The 16,486-nt window shown below is 40.3% G+C and overlaps 1 protein-coding gene across 16 annotated transcripts in view; it reads right to left on the reverse strand.

Annotated features, from left to right (window-relative positions):
• Positions 1–16,486, reverse strand: part of PCDH15 (protocadherin related 15) — a 739,593-nt gene that overhangs the window by 338,139 nt on the left and 384,968 nt on the right. For all 16 annotated transcript variants that reach the window (XM_055322636.1, XM_055322635.1, XM_055322634.1 and 13 more), the window contains one exon: positions 11,432–11,544. In XM_055322636.1, coding sequence (XP_055178611.1) covers positions 11,432–11,544 — 113 coding nt within the window. The remainder of the gene's footprint in view (positions 1–11,431; positions 11,545–16,486) is intronic.

Consider the following 16,486-nt stretch of genomic DNA (forward strand, 5'->3'; position numbering starts at 1 on the left):
AAAAGCCATCATGGCATATCCTGGGCATACCGGTGACGTCATGAAAAGTCACAAAAATCCATACTTCGCCCCATCCCTCCCCCAGTGAATGCACACGGACACACAATTCATGGGTGGCGAGGGGGGGAAACAAAGAGCCAACTCTCTTTTTATTTATTTTTTAAAAAATATTTTTATTTTATTTTTTTACAAAGAGCCAAATCTTATAACAGGGAAAGAAGCTTATGTTTTACATTCAACTCAGAGCTTGTTACTTTTTACGGCCATCTGTGAAGCCAGGGAAAAACATGCATTATTTGCATGATGAAAACAAAGTGGCCCAAAGAAAAGGAAATAAAACTCAAATTAGATCTAGGGGGAACAGTCCAATTCCATCTTTATTTAAACAGAACGTGTAAAGATCTGCTTTGACCCTCACATGAGTTCGTTGTTAATACAGCTGGTATTTTGGGGTTGCTACTATGGACTTTGCCCAATTTCAGTGTTTCTGGTGCATTCGCCACGAGTCTGTCTCCAACGTCCACATGCTTAACCTCGATCCTATTCTGGGTACCCCTCTCTAAATGCAAAAACATACACTTTTGTGCCGATGGAGAAGCAAAAGGATTAGTTTCGAGTTCAAGGCCACATCACCTGTAAGAAACAGCCAGAGAAGCACCCAACCTCAGGTGTCTTGATTTAGGAGAGGCTACCCAGGGAAATCCACCACATGTTTCTCTAATTCAGAGAATGCAAATGAACCTCCAAGCGTAAGACGGATGGAAGAAATTAGTGGCAGGAAAGAATATTAATAATGTCGATACTCCAGATTAATTACACTTAAAATATGGCACTTAACACAAATTAATACTATTACCCTTGATGCTCTGCAGGGAGACCATGCATCAAACCTGCCATCCGAACCTCTCTTCTTCTCTCCAATATGAATAGGAATTCTCAAAAACTCTGACTTATCCTGTCCCCCTGTAATCAGTAGTGAGCGCGATGAGAAGCACAAAGGAGCAGGTCAAGCGACACGAGGTGGTATTTTTAAAAAACTCATTTAATCCCATAAAAATAACTTTATTTCTATCCACAGAGTCTGTAGTTCCAAGTTAATGTTTAACTTGTTAAACATTATATTTAAAAGCCAGGTTTTGTTTGGAGAATTTCTGGGCATGAGGCCCACTTTCAGTAATGCGACTAAAAGCCGAGAAAGCGAAAAGCATAAGAAAAATATACCATTTAGTCACTTCGGAGGGCAAAACACTGAAAGAGACAAACTACTCCGTTTTCAGCATTAAAACAAGCAAGTGTGGATAACCCCATAGCTCCCTGCACCAGAGGACGGAGAATCCGAACAACCCTTCCTGCCCGGCCCCGGGAGAGCGGTTTCACGGATCCCACCATCGCTGATAGGAACCTTTTCAAGCAGATAGAATGATTTGGGGGGAGGAAGGGAAAATTGGGGAGATCATGGGGACATTTAAATAAATTCTTGGAAAGAAGGAAGAAGTTATTTTCTCCTGGGTGCCTGGGAGTCTTGCGGTGCACCTGTAGAGCATACTGGTCCCATTCACGGGGCCCCTTAGTGGATGGCCCTCCTCGCAGGTGTCCCCGAAGCCACCCCGGCCAGACTCTGCCCTGCCCTCCAACAGCTATCCTTGTCAACGCCATCGGCTCCTGAAAGCAGGATTTATCTTCAGGCCTCACCCTGCGGCCTCTCTTCAGCATCTAAAGCTCTGTTCCCCACTTTTTCTTGGTCTGGTTTTACTGCCCCCCACCCCCGACCCCCCACCCCCACCCCCAGAAGGGAGGGCTTGGCTGCCTCCTCCTCCTCCTTGCACTCAGGTCCTGGAGGATCCCGACCCCATGTCCTTGCCTCAGAGATGTGGGTAACGTCACGACTCCCCGGGGACCTCCCCTGCCCACCCTGGCACCTCGGCCCACCCCTCACCTCTGTGAGGGGATGGGGAAACACGTCCCGAGTGAGCTCTGCTGGAAGGGAGCTCCCACCCTCAGGGACCCGCTGCACGGTTGTTGAGGATGCTCGGCGGCCCTGCTTCCAGCCGCTGGGGCAGGGCTTGGGCCTCACTGCTAACCCGTGAGTGCACTTTATGGACCAGACACTGTAAACTATAAGCAGGATAGAGGTACTTGTCACCTCCCCCACGGGCACCGCCCTGACCCCCCTACCACCATCTGTGACCTGAGGACTGTCACTGCTCTGTCCGCTTCCCCCGGGCCAGAGGCCCACTCCCATAATGGAGCTCTCCTTCCACTAGGGAACAGCCAGGTAGGGTCATCTCTCTCACCGAAGCCTTCTAGGATGTCCATTCCTCCCCGGCCTCCATCGTGCCCTGTTCTCGCTCAGCATTCTCTGGGCCTCCTGGACGCCATGCATTCAGGCTTTCATACCAAGGATGCCACCCCCCCACCCCCCCCAGCACACCTCTCCCAGGAGCACAGGCTGCTTCTCCACACCCATCAGAGGCTGACTCTAAAAACCCAGCAAGCCCCTGTGGCCACCCAGGCTCCACACACAACCCTCCCCCGCCCCCGCCTTATCTCCACTTTTGAATGCGACTTGCAAGTAGACCCAAAGGAGACTCTTTGCTCGGAGGATTCTGCTGGAAGGCTAAATGTATACTTCCATTTTCTCTTTTTGATTAGAAATTACATTCATTAACTTTTTTTTTTTCGTAACTGGTTTAAATTGTTCAATTATATTTACTCAAGCTTTCAACCAATGGATTTATTTATTAGCATCAACAATATTACTAGTTTACAACGTTTAAACACGCCTGCCTTGGGATTCAAGAAAAGAAGACTTGGACTTTTATTTGAAAGCAAATGCTGGGGACGCCTGGATGGCTCAGCAGTTTAGCGTCGCCTTTAGCCCAGGGTGTAATCCTGGAGACCTGGGATCAAGTTCCATGTCGGGCTCCCTGCATGGAGCCTGCTTCTCCCTCTGTCTGTGTCTCTGCTTCTCTCTCTCTCTCTCATGAATAAATAAAAATAAAATATTAAAAAAAAAAGAAAAAGAAAAGAAAGCAAATGCTTATGAAAGTCCAAACACGAACACTGGGAAGCCTGGGTGGCTCAGTGGTTGAGGGTCTGCCTTAGGCTCAGGTCGTGATCCTGGGGTCCTGGGATCGAGTCCCGCATTGAGGTCCTGTCAGGAAGCCTGCTTCTCCTTCTGCCTGTGTCTCTGGCTTTCTCTCTGTGTCTGTCATGAATAAATAACTAAAATCCTTAAAAAAAAAAAAAAAAGAAAAAATAGAAAAAAAGAAAGTCCAAACATATTCTTGACAACACATAGTTATTGAATTCTTTCACCAGGGGAAAATGTATGGCTGTGGAAGGTCTACCTTCTAGGTTAGCAACAGTATAACAGAACAAATCAAAATGAAACAAAAACAAAAACAAAACAAAAAAAATAGTGAAAGGGAATATAAGGGAAGGGAGAAGAAATGTGTGGGAAATATCAGAAAGGGAGACAGAACATAAAGACTCCTGACTCTGGGAAACGAACTAGGGGTGGTGGAAGGGGAGGAGGGCGGGGGGTGGGGGTGAATGGGTGGTGGGCACTGGGGTGGCACTTGACGGGATGAGCACTGGGTGTTATTCTGTATGTTGGTAAATCAAACACCAATAAAAATTAATTTATTAAAAAAAAAAAGAAATGCCTCAGGGAGAGATGGCTGCAGCAAGCTGTTGTGCCCTGGGTCAAAGATTATATTAACATTACCAACTAATTAATAATTAGAGGTAAGCACATTCCCATTGCTTCTTGGCCCTTTTTATAAAATTACAGTGCCTTACACCTAGAGAAATGCTCCTTATTTAAACTTTAATATGTTTTTTTAAAAGATTTTATTTATTCATGAGACACAGAGAGGCAGAGACACAGGCAGAGGGAGAACCAGGCTTCCTGCGGGGAGCCCCGTGCAGGACTCGATCCCAGGACCCCGTGATCACAACCTGAGCTGAAGGCAGATGCTCAACCATTGAGCCACCCAGCCATCCCTAAATTTTACTATTCTAACAAATTAAAGAATGCTTAAAGATTTTGACAGCAAGTGCACTTATAACATTACTAAAAATATTCAAGAACTTAAAAAAACACACCATAATTTGTCAGATAAAATAGATACCAAAAATTTGTCTGTATACTCTACAACTGGTTTGTCTGTAATGTCCTAAAAATAGCGAAGAAGAAGATTCTTGGTTGGAAATAAAGAAGTATTCTGTTTGACCAAATAATGTCTTCACTAAACAGAATAGAGACAACGCACACCCAACAAGGGTTCATAATATGACAACAAAATCATACTGATACACTTCCCACCAAAGGGATATTTTTAATAAAGTGAAGCATATTGTATCCTCACTTGAAGACTATGCCCGTTCTGTTTATAATTTATTGCATTGAATCTTCAACATTCGATAATAAAAACCTTCCTGTTTGCCTAGTGTTCCAGATACAAATGGACACCAGAATGGCCTAAGCAATTTTGAATGATTTAAAAGAAGAAAAGCCCAGTCACTCTGGAGAAGACACAGGCTGAGAAAACTCCTGTTAATCATACTCTTTGGCTGGTGTGTTGAACGTGGGAATCATCTTATCTTGGCTTTCAACAGCGAGGCTAGCCAGTGACAGAATTATGATGGTGAGGGAGTGGTCACTTTTCCCCCAAATGCTTCTAAAGGTTTTATCTGCCCTCCTTTGCCCTGCCGCCTGCCTCCCTGACCAGCCCATGCAGAGTGCTGATCCCATCCCTACTGAATTTTCTCCCAACCAGGACAAAACCCCCACTGAAGTGCCCTACGTAAAAAAAAATAAAATAAAATAAAATAAAATGAAATAAAATAAAATAAAATAAATGAATAAATGAATAAATAAAGGAAAAGGTCCTACATGAATCGGTGGACTGGAAAAGTCTGTCTGGGAATATTTAAATTTCAAAAAAATCATCAGTAGCCAAAACAACTGCTCTCCGAGTGGGTTACTTCTCAGAGCCTGGAAAACAGGGAGCATGAAAGTTTATAGTGTTGCACCCATGCACCAGCTTATTCTTGAAAAAGAAAAAAAAAACACACACACACACATAGTGAGCAGACCTATTTAGCTTGCAAGTTTTTAGAGTGGATCTAAATCCTCCCTGCAACAACCCAGACGCTTATGAAGCTGCGTTGGGAACGGTTGTGCAGGAGGCCAGCAGTAGCTGGTGCGCTCCAAGGCGAGGTATGCAAGGACTGCTTGGCCAGTGGCTTTGTTAGAACATTTTCCAGGAGTTGGATTTGCCGTCCCACTCCTACAATGACCTTTGCAGACAAGGGGGGCTTGCCAAAATCAGGACACTGTGATGAGAATGGATAAATTATTATGAAGGTCCCCATGTAAAGGAGGAAGGAGGCCAAGAAAAATATCACCGCTGTGTGCCCTTGGTCAGCTTGCACATTCGGATAGCCGCTATATTCACCTGTTGCACTCGGTTTTGGTGCCAACCCAGTCGGGGTGAGACCTGAGACAAGAGGATCCAATACCTTCTTCCCTCCTATTAATGTCCCTCACTGGCCTATTAGTCAATGCATTCAGCTTCGTACTTAGAAATTTTAGAAACAGGGGTGACCGGGGGGATATATGGGAATACACTGTTCTTTGGGTGAAACAAGAAATAATGTTCTTTTGTGTGTTAATCTGCTAATTTTTTTTTTCAAAAGAAAGGAATGTAGAGGATGAGCATGTATCAAATTGTGTTGGTGGATTTCTGACGGTGTGTTATTCATTATGAAATCCATGGAGAGGTTGCTGTTTCATTATTAATAAGGACTAACGCCTGAAATTTCTGTGGGATAATTTCACTAAAATGTAAAAAGCTTTTCGGTTTTTTTTTTTTTTTTAAGCTTTTCGGTCTTAATGGGATGGAACTCCCTGACCTAGAGATTCTGCTGCTGGGGCAGGTCGGGTGCCTTCTCCAGTGACCCACTGAACGAGACGTGAGGCTCAGCTGGGCCTCGCTCTCCAAGCAGGAATCCACTGGGACGGGGAGGGAGTATTTCCAACTGTGGCACCTGTCTTGCCACCTGCAGAGGGAACCAACAGCTCTGGGCTTTTCCATCCTAAACGTGGCTCCCTTGGAGGCTCCTGCTCAGTTTTTCCTAAAGGGAGTATGCGTGCCTTTCTTCCTTCCTCTTTATGTCTCTCTTTTTGGGTAGCCTGATGATACCCGTAGGGAGGCCAAAAGGATGGCAACCTGCACTTGAGGGTCTCCTACAGGGACTCAACTCATTTTTGTAGTTCTTTTTCATTTTTGCAGAAGGTGCCACTCTTTGTATTAAGCTGAGATGTGATGACTGATGGCCAATGATGTGCAGCTCCATCCGTCTGTCCGCTCCCAGCACCTGTGATCTGTCAGGCCCCTGGAGTCCTCTGTGGGGCATTCAGGTGCTGGGCACATGGTCCAGTGTCCTGAAGGCAACACCCTCTCTTGCTTTAGGGACACCCTGTTGGCAACATGGGGAGGTAGGGAAGATGCAAGGGGAAATGGCTGAGGTTGGAAAGTCTGCCTGTGTGAGAGGGTGACCCGAGACAGGGGACCCCGAGGATGGCCACAGGCAAGGGCCCCGGGAGACGTGCAGGGGCTACGTGGAGGGGACCTGACAGGGATGCACGGGGATGCATGGCAGCAGGTGCCCTGGGACCGGCATCCCTAGAGCTAGATGTCCCCAGCCTTTTTTTTTTTTTTTTTTTTTTAATGATTGAGAGCTTTATTTTCAATTTTGAATAGCAGGAAAAAAATCTGTAAAATCCTGAGAATTTGATTCAACATTCAATCTTCAAGTCATTGATTCTAATTTTAAGTATAGGTGCTTTAATTTTATATTCACAAAACTAATTACAATATACTCTAATGAATTTTGTTAGGGTTTTCCTCTGTGTGTGTGTGTGTGTCAGAGAGTATAAACCTTCCTCTAATTCTTCTGTCCAACAGAGTCTCTACTTTCAGATGACTGTCGATGCCGAGGGGACAGCAGGAGCAGAAGGCTTCGGGTCTGCAAAGGTGTAGTTTGCTGCATCTGTGACGTGACCCAACTGCATGATGCGAGGATGAGTTACCCAGCCGGTAGGTGGAAATATGGATGTGGACATCAGGAGGGAAGTAAGTCTTGAAGGGTCCTCTGGCGATGTCCCCGAGGCGGGCAGGCATGTCTTCCTGACCCTTGGACACCAGGCGAGGTGTCAGGCAGCCCGTAAGCACTCGGAAAGGACTTGGCCAACTGAAAACTAGCAAATGCCATATGCCTCTGAGTTTTCCCCCAAGTCCCCGTGAAGTAGAATATAATTGACATCATCGTTCATACAGAGGCCCAGCACTCTCCAGCATCTTGGCACCAGAAATCGGTGTGTAGAGTAGCTGGTCTCTCACCCCATGAGCATTTCCCGTCCTGTCAAAAGGCCAGAGCAAAGCACCTTTGCCAGGAAAACCATCACAGCAGCACCTGTAAGTAAGCTCACCATTGTCAACACCGTGGCTCAGGATCTATGTCAAAATATCTATTATTATTATTATTATTATTACTATTTTAGAGGGAGTTTTTATTTTTCAAATATAGTCATATGCAGCTTTAAACTCTGCCTTCACATAGGTCTGACCTTTTTTTTTTTTTTTTTTTTTTGAGGAGCTGAATTGACTTGAGAAGTTTATTGCATCCTTATTCTGGACAGACACTCAAGATGAAGTTGTATCAGATGCCTGCACTTTCAGAAGTGTATGTTTTATAAACAGCAAGGATGTAGGTGTGCATACCCAGGTGTTTTAGAAGTCTGATCATGCCATGGAGAAAAGCTTCACAACAGCTATCTCTCTATCCTATACACGGAGGGGGTGGGGGCTTGGGCCACAGCGTAAAGAAGGATATTGCCATCTGCCCTATAGTAAAGGTCAGGAGAAAATAAATAGAAAAATTGAATGCAGAGCCATCAGAGCCACCACAGGGACAAGCAGGGTGCAGGGAGAAGCTTCCAGAGCGAGTGTCTTAGCATCTGAAGCATCAGTGAAGCATGCATGCTCATCGCCGATGCATCGATGTGAACTAGACTGTCCAGGGAGAAAAGAAGGGGTGATTCAGGAGGCTGGATGCCCAAGAGAAGACGACAGATTGAGAGCAGGGCAGGTGCTTCCAGATGGCCTGGCAGGAAGTGTGCAGGGAGGCTGAGGAGGGCTCAGGTGACCAGGCCTGCGGTGTGGAGGGACAAGGACTCACAGCTCGGCCTGCAGGATGGCGTCTGCAGGCTGGTGGTAACCACATAAAAACCAGGGAGACCGTGACACCAGCGTGTCCCTGAGCCTTGCTTTAGTAGTTAATCCACGGGATGTAGATAAAAACACAATTGTGCTTGAGCAACTGCGAGATGGTGAACTACTAATAATTTAACCATTGGACATTTGTATTAGGTGCCCAGAGCATAAATATACCAACTAATAATAATTTTTTAAAATAATGCACTTAAAATAAGACTTTTCTGGGCTTGGTTGTAGATACTCCATGCATGCACTAATTCATCATCACTCAGAAAATAAAATAGGAAAAATAAAATAAAATAATAAAATAAAATAAAATAAATAATAAAATAAAAAAGAAAATAGACTTTCATATTTCTATCTCCTCGTTGCTTTTTGCTTTGTAACTATGGTGATCACATGACTTTCCATCCAAACGGGGACAGCTTTGAGAGCTAAAGAGATAGTTTGAATAATTATACAAAGACAATGGGCATGGATAGGAACCATCCTGGGCTAACCAAACATATGATTCTTATTCAAAACGTGTATTCCATTTTAAAAAAATTCTTAAGTGATTACGGTCATTTAAAATTTGGGACAGTGTTTTGAAGTGGAACATCCTTTCCTCTTTCAATTGGACTCATTTCGATCCTTTAATATTCTAATGTTAGTGGACTGCTCCATTTTGTTTTCCTAATTTTCCCTTTACATTTTGTCAGTATATCGAATAAATCCCTGGCTGAAATAGATGAAATAAAGATGATAAATCTCTTAACCATGACACTTAGCAGATGTTAAATGTGCATATAGCTTTTTAAAGCAGAACTTTCAAAGTTCAGGAGAAAACCCTTCATATTTTATTTTTCCTTAGCTCCCGAAACAGAAATTGGGATCAAATCCAATAAAAACTTTTATGGCCAATGAAAAATCAAGCATTATTAATTTTTTTTTTAAAAAAGGAAGAAGTTGAAAGACTTACTATGGAAAACTGCCAGATTGTAGCATGTCAACAGATCCCTATACAAAGCCTCAATATTCAGCTATTATTCAAGCAGGTAGCACATAATTATTCCTATAGATTGATACCTTTGCTTATTATCCTCTTGACTGCACACAAAACATAGTAATTTGAATCTAATAATGTCTGTAAAAACTTCCATTAATAATATAGTGTTATTAAAACATAAAAAATTATCTATGGCCTGTTCTAATTGATTTCTGTTGCTGTAATTGATGGGCTGAGCTTCACTGTACCCAGGTATACCTGGACAACTAACTTTGAAAATAAAGGAAAATAATTGATTTCAGGTGTGAAATGAGGCAGTTTGGTGACCGTGCTTTGTCAGCTTTCCTAACTCCCACAGAGAGCGGCACCGCAGGGCTGCGTGTAGATCAACAGCAGACAATGGATATATATTTTCGAGTTTTATATAGTTCTGTGATAATTGAGATAGTCTGTGCAAGGAGATAAATCTCATGCATGGCCCTTTTATACCAATGGTAAAAGGGGTCTGTCTTCGTTGAATGATTCCCCACCCTCTGCTGAGTAAGATCCAAGGGAAAAGCCACCTCACGTAAGGCCCTCCTCCTGGTCTGACCCTATCCCTCATTTCTCCATTAACTGCATGTAGCTTGCTACATCATGCGTCCTGGCTTTCACTCTGCTCTTCCTGATGTTAGAACATACTTTCCACTTTTATCCATTGGCCAAACCCTTCTGATACACCAGCTTCTAGCTTGAGGTAATCTCCACAACATCTTCCCTGAGTCCCCAGATTAATTTCCATGTCCCGATTCAGTACTTTTCACCTGTCTCCTATTAGAAACTGACAGGACATATTTGATTTATCAGCCTTTGGGACTCTCTACCCTCATAGACTACAAGTTCTTCAAAGACAGAGGATGACCCAGTAATCTCAGGAATTGGTAATGTGTAATGTGATCGGTGCTCACAAAAGATGTCCTAAGTCCAGCTAAAATTAAATGCATGTTGCATAGTATTGTTTGCAGTTGTACCAGCAGTTAAACCAGATGACCATTTCTAAGCAACCGCATCTTGGTGAAGTAAAAAGAGTTATGGCCCTTGCTTAGATAAACCTAAGTTTCAGTCTCAGTTCTGCTGCTCATCAGTGGGGTAACTCCGAGCCAGGCCCTTACCCTAGTTGAGCTTTACTTCCCACATTCGTATCGATGAGCTTTATGAACGGTATGGCTCTAATTCAATGTAAAATGTACTTAAACAACTTATACAAGCTCAGTAAGCTTCCTCATCTTACTTCCTCTTATATTGGCACTTTTTAATTAAAAAAAAATACCCTAGGGTTGCATTTCTATAGCTATTGTTCTGTATGTACAGCTATGAGAAAGTCATATCATACAGACCAGACTCACTCCATGTCTTGGTTTGGTTCCATTTTATAATTTAGAGTGAGCTTCTCTAAGCCTCATCTCTACTCCAAAAATTGCCATTATTCTTTCACTGTCCAGCTTAAATCTTCCCTGCCCAGCAAAGTCTATCAGAATTGATTGACAGATCATCCTGGTTTCCACGATACCTCTTAAGTGATTTTATTACAATGCAGTAGGTATTATTTAACTGCAATTGTAATGCCAACTGGATTCCGATAGCTTTCAGAATTTCTCCAGTCTAGGATCATTTTTCAAAATAAGGAAAATAATGAGACATATATTAAAATAATTTTTGAACAGGCAGGATCTTTTCTTTTTATGTTAGAAAGACAAACAATATTTTAAAAATAATATGATATTAAAATAAAAATATGTATAAATTCATACACATTTAAAATATATTCATGACTTCAACCTTTGTGGTCAAGAATTGATTCTTTTCAGCAAGAAAAAAATTAAATGGTAGAAGATGTAGCAAAGTCACATTATGTAACATTATATACATTTGACCCAAGCATTTATTACATATAAAGATACTCAGTATTTGAATCACATCATAATATAAACAGGTATAGTAAAGAAAGTAACATAATTTAGTAAAACAGTTGCACTTCACTTTTTTAAACAAAAAAACTGGCTAATTGCAGATTAATTTTAATTTTTATAACATAAAAGTGCCTATAGTAGCCACTACAAGTTTCTTTGATCAGTACTTTACAAACACAAAGAAATAAGAAATGAGTTTAATTTACCTTAATAACCAAATCAAATTTCTGGTGAAAGTCTCTGTTTACTGGCTCCAGGAGAATAAGTTCTGCAGTCCTAGGATGCATATGGAAAAATTGCGGGTAATCCTCAGGAGTCCCTGAAAGACATTGAGATTTCAGCACATAATTGAGAACAATGAGTAATATGTGTGTGTGCTATATCTATTTCCCTTCATTAACTGAAGAACAAAATCACAATTTCATTAGTAAATTAACTTTCAAAATTATGCAGTCTAGGGAAAGGAGACACAAATGTGGTATACAATTAATTAGCGTATGAGAAAGAAGATGGAAAATATTTCTTATTTGGATGATTTTCCAAATATCTTTTATTAGGAGAGTTCTTTAATTAATTTGAAACTTCACCACATGAAAAGAGGTATTAAGTGTAGGGAGAGCAAATTTTGAAGTATAAAATTGTGTTTTAATGGTGCATAAATCTTAATTATAGCCTGCATGGTCTTTCACTGTATCTTGTAATAAACAAAGACTAGTAATTTGTACCAAATATTAAGCTGCTTGAAAATTAAAATGAACATATTCTGTTCCAGCTGGGCAAATATTTTTCTTAAGGCAAGAATCCAGCTAATTATATCAATTATATTAAATAAAAATATACTGATGATACTCGTAATGCCTAGAGAGAATATTTCTTAAGTACAGGCATTTTAGTGATTTGAAATACATTTCTTCCTGCAGAAATATTCTTCAGTTGCATTATCTTCTTTTGTATTGTGTGATATTCTTTTTCTCAAACTGATGAATAAGTAGAAGTCAAATAGTATAACTATAAAGTATATGTATGCATTTGGCACAAAAATAACCATAAGAATAAAATAACTATTGCTCACAATAATTAAAGCCTACTGTATACTAAATGCTTTATGTTAATAATCATCAAGAAGTTTGTAAATAATTCCCATTTTACAGAGAAGGACTTAGCAACTTCAAGATATTAAATAATTTGTCCAAATCAAAAAAAACAATATAAGACAGGACTTGCATTCAAATCCAGATTCTTGGAGCTAGATATAGCCAAAAAGGGATTAATTTCTATTCTTCCTCTGCTTCAACATTGAGACAAGAAGAGAAACTCTCCCGGGGCATTATGTGAGGAGAAAAAAAAAATTTGCCAGTAAACTAGACTTGAAAATACAGAAATAGTCAAAATTGCACATGGCAATTTAGCATATGATAAAGTAGTCATCTCAAAACAGTAGGGGAAAATGGATTCTTGAATACTAGCATTTATCAAATAGAACAGCCATACAGAAAGTGATCAAATTGCATCCATTTTTTATACTAGAGTAAACCCCAAATGGAGAGGATATTCATATATAATAAACAATGAAACAATACAAGTGATAGCAATAGATGAAAACACAGATGAATTCTACTATAATGTGAGAGTGGGCATATCTCTCCTAACTAAGGCTCAAAATCAAGAAGCAATCAGGGAATAGATAAATTTGATGACATTACAAAATGGCTTGGCAAGACACAATAAACAAAGTAAAACCACAAGTGACAAGCTAGGGGAAATATTTGCAATTAACAACAGACACAAAATGTTCATATCCCTAACATATGTAGATTTACAAATTAGAAAAGAAAAAGATCAGCAACACATTAAAAAGAATGGGCTAGATAATGAAGAGTTCATAAAAAGAGAAAGAAATGACTCTTGACCATTTACAAGATGCTCACCTTTATACACAGAGGAAAAATTCAAATTAAAGCCACACTGTGATTCCATTTTACTTTATTTTATTATTTTATTCTATTTATTTATCAATGAGAGAACAGAGAGAGAGAGAGAGAGAGAGAGAGAGAGAGGCAGAGACACAGGCTGAGGGAGAAGCAAGTTCCATGAAGGGAGCCTGATGTGGTACTTGATCCCAGGTCTCCAGGATCAGCCTGGGCTGAAGGCGGCACTAAATCGCTGAGCCACCAAGGTGCCCTCTGATTCCATTTTGTATTTATTAGATTAGCAATGGTCCAAAGTGGACACCATACTCTATTGGTAAGCCTGTGAGAAAATATGCACTTTCAGAGATTTCTGGTATTTTTAAAAGAGTGCTATGAAACCTATGATGGTAATTTAGCATAGTCTATGAAAATGATGTATCAGGAGATTCTAAGAAGGCAAAGTAGGAAGCCTCAGGAATCTCTCTCTTCATGTAGACAACAATTAGCAAAAAATCTGTCTGATGTAACTATTTCAGAATACTGGAGTCTATTGAAATCTTCCAACTTCCAGAGTAACATTTGGGCAGTAAAATATGATTAATTTCTATCAAGCACAGTAGTGACTGCCCATCCCCGATCCCTCTGCCACTTGGCAGGCAGCTAAGCATTCATTCCTGGAGAAACTTATACATAGCTATTGGGAGCAAGGATGGGCAAAAAGGACCATGTCCTCAAATATCAGAGATCTGTGCTCTCACTGGAGATTGTTGATTCTGTTAACAGAGGTGTAGGCAACTATTCTTGTGACACACCACCTCCATTGGTGTAAGCCCCTCCACTTTGGCTTCAGTAATTTCCAAGAGATCTGAAGGGTCAGCATACTTTTCACCCTGGTCATTTTTCTCTTTGTTTTCCCTTTAGAAGCCAGGCATTAGAGACAAGACATCCTATATGGGGTGGGGTGGGGGGTGGGGAGACATACATACCCAGGCGAAGGAAGAGGCTCAGAAATTACTTGAGAAGACCTTAAGTTTACATTTCAGACTAGTCCTTAGCACAGAGATAGACTACAACATTAAAAAAATTCAGTCAACAAAAATAGAAACAGAAATCAGTAAACCCTGGAAAAGTGAAAAATTCTGAATTTTAGAGTTACCATATTTTATTAGATTCAAATGTCCAGTTTCAACAACAACACAGAGTGTACATAAAAACAGAATGGTATGGCCCATTCAAAGGAAATAAACCAAATCAACATATATTGCCCCTGAAAAAAAACCTGGTTGATGACCTACTAGAAGAAGATGCTAAAACAACTGTATTAAAGATGCTCAAAGAACTAAAAATAAGTGCAGAGGAAGTCAAAAAACTAATGTATGAAATGGAAAATGGAAATAACAATAAAGATAGAAAACCTAAAAAGAAACTATAAGAAATTCTGGAGCTGAAAAGGCCAATACTGAAATGAAAAGATTACTAGAGAAGTTCAAAGACAGATTTAAGCAGGTAGAAAGAAACAATAAACTTGAAGATAGGTAATGGAAATTATTGAGACTGAGTAAGGGAAAAAAAAAAAAAGAAAGATTAACAAAAAGTAACAGTGCCTGATTGACCTGCAGGGTACTAGTAAGACCAACATTTGCATTGTGGGAGTTTCAAAAGGAGAAAAGAGAGAGAAAGGGGCAGAGAAAATGTTTGAAAAAATAATGTCTGAAAACTACCAAAGTTTGATATCAGATATAGATATAGATCCAAAAAGCTCACTAAAATTAATGTAAGATGAATTAAAAGAGACTCACACCAAGACACTTCATCATTTAACTCAAAAGACAAAGACAAGGAAAGAATCTTGAAAGCAGCTAGAGAGAAGTGACTCATCATATGCAAAGGGTGCTCAATAACTTTATCAGCCTTTTTGCTATCAGAAACTTTGGAGGCCAGTGAACAGTGGCTCATGATAATCAAAGCGCTAAAAGAAAATAAAATGTTAGAAAAGAATTCTATTACTGGCAAAACTGTCCCTCTCAACTGACAGAGAATTTAAGACATTCCCAGGTGAAAGCTGAGGGAGTTCATCATCACTAGACCATCTCTACAAGAAATATCCCTGGAGTCCTGTGGGTTACAGTGTGAGGACACTAGGCAATAACTTGAATAGTAGGGAGAAGTAAAGGTTTCAGAAAATGTAAGTATATGGACAATTGTAAAAGATAGTATTATAGTAACAATGGTCTGTAACTCTACTTTGGTTTCTGCATAACTGAAGAGACTAAGAGATTTTTACAAATTATTGGTTTATGTTTTCAGGCACATCATGTGCAAATATGTAACTTTGTTACACAAACAACCTAAAAAAGGGTGAGGACGAGCTGGGAAAGCACAGAGTTTTGTGTGTTATTAAAGTTAAACTGTGAGAGTTTAGTTAGAATGTTATGACCTTAGGATTTCAATATAATTCCCACGATGAAGAAAACAAGTATAGAATATACACAAAATGAAATAAGAAAGGAATTTGAACACTACAAAAAAAAAAAAAAACACAACTGAACACAACAGAAGATAGTACCGAAGGTAATGAGGGATGAGAAAGCTGTAACATATGTGGAAAACAAATAGCAACATGACCGAAGTCCCTTCTTATCAGAAATGACTTTAAATGTAAATTAATTACACTCTCCACTCAAAAACAAATGGATTGGGCAGCCCGGGTGGCTCAGCACTTTAGCACCACCTTCACTCCAGGATGTGATCCTGGAGTCCTGGGATCGAGTCCCACGTCAGGCTCCCTGCATGGAGCCTGCTTCTCCCTCTGCCTGTGTCTCTGCCTCTCTCTCTCTCTCGCTCTGTGTGTGTCTCATGAATAAATAAATAAAATCTTTTAAAAAATGGATTAAAAAAGCATGATCTGACTATACACTATCTATAAGACACTCATGTTAGATTCCAAGACACAAATAAATTGATAACGAAAGGCTGACATATGGTATATCTTGAGGGTAACATGATAAATGAAATAAGCTAGTCATAAAAAAGACAAACATTTCATGATATTCATTATAAAAGGTAGTTAGTCACAGAGACAGTAGTTAGAATCGTGTATTCCAGCAGTTGTAGGGAAAGAGGAGAATAGGGAATTATTGCTTCCTGGGCATAGAATTTCAGTTTGATAAAATGAATAAAGCTCTAGTAATAACTTTATGAATGTATTTAATATCACTAAAGTGTATGCTTATTAATGGTTAAGATGGTAAACTGCACATATGCGTATTTTACTACAATAAAAATTGAAGAAGGGACACCCTGGTGGCTCAGTGGTTGAGCGTCTGCCTTCAGCTCAGGGTGTGATCCCTG

This window comes from Nyctereutes procyonoides, unplaced genomic scaffold (assembly GCF_905146905.1).
Source record: "Nyctereutes procyonoides isolate TBG_1078 unplaced genomic scaffold, NYPRO_anot_genome, whole genome shotgun sequence".
Classification (NCBI taxonomy): Eukaryota; Metazoa; Chordata; class Mammalia; order Carnivora; family Canidae; genus Nyctereutes; species Nyctereutes procyonoides.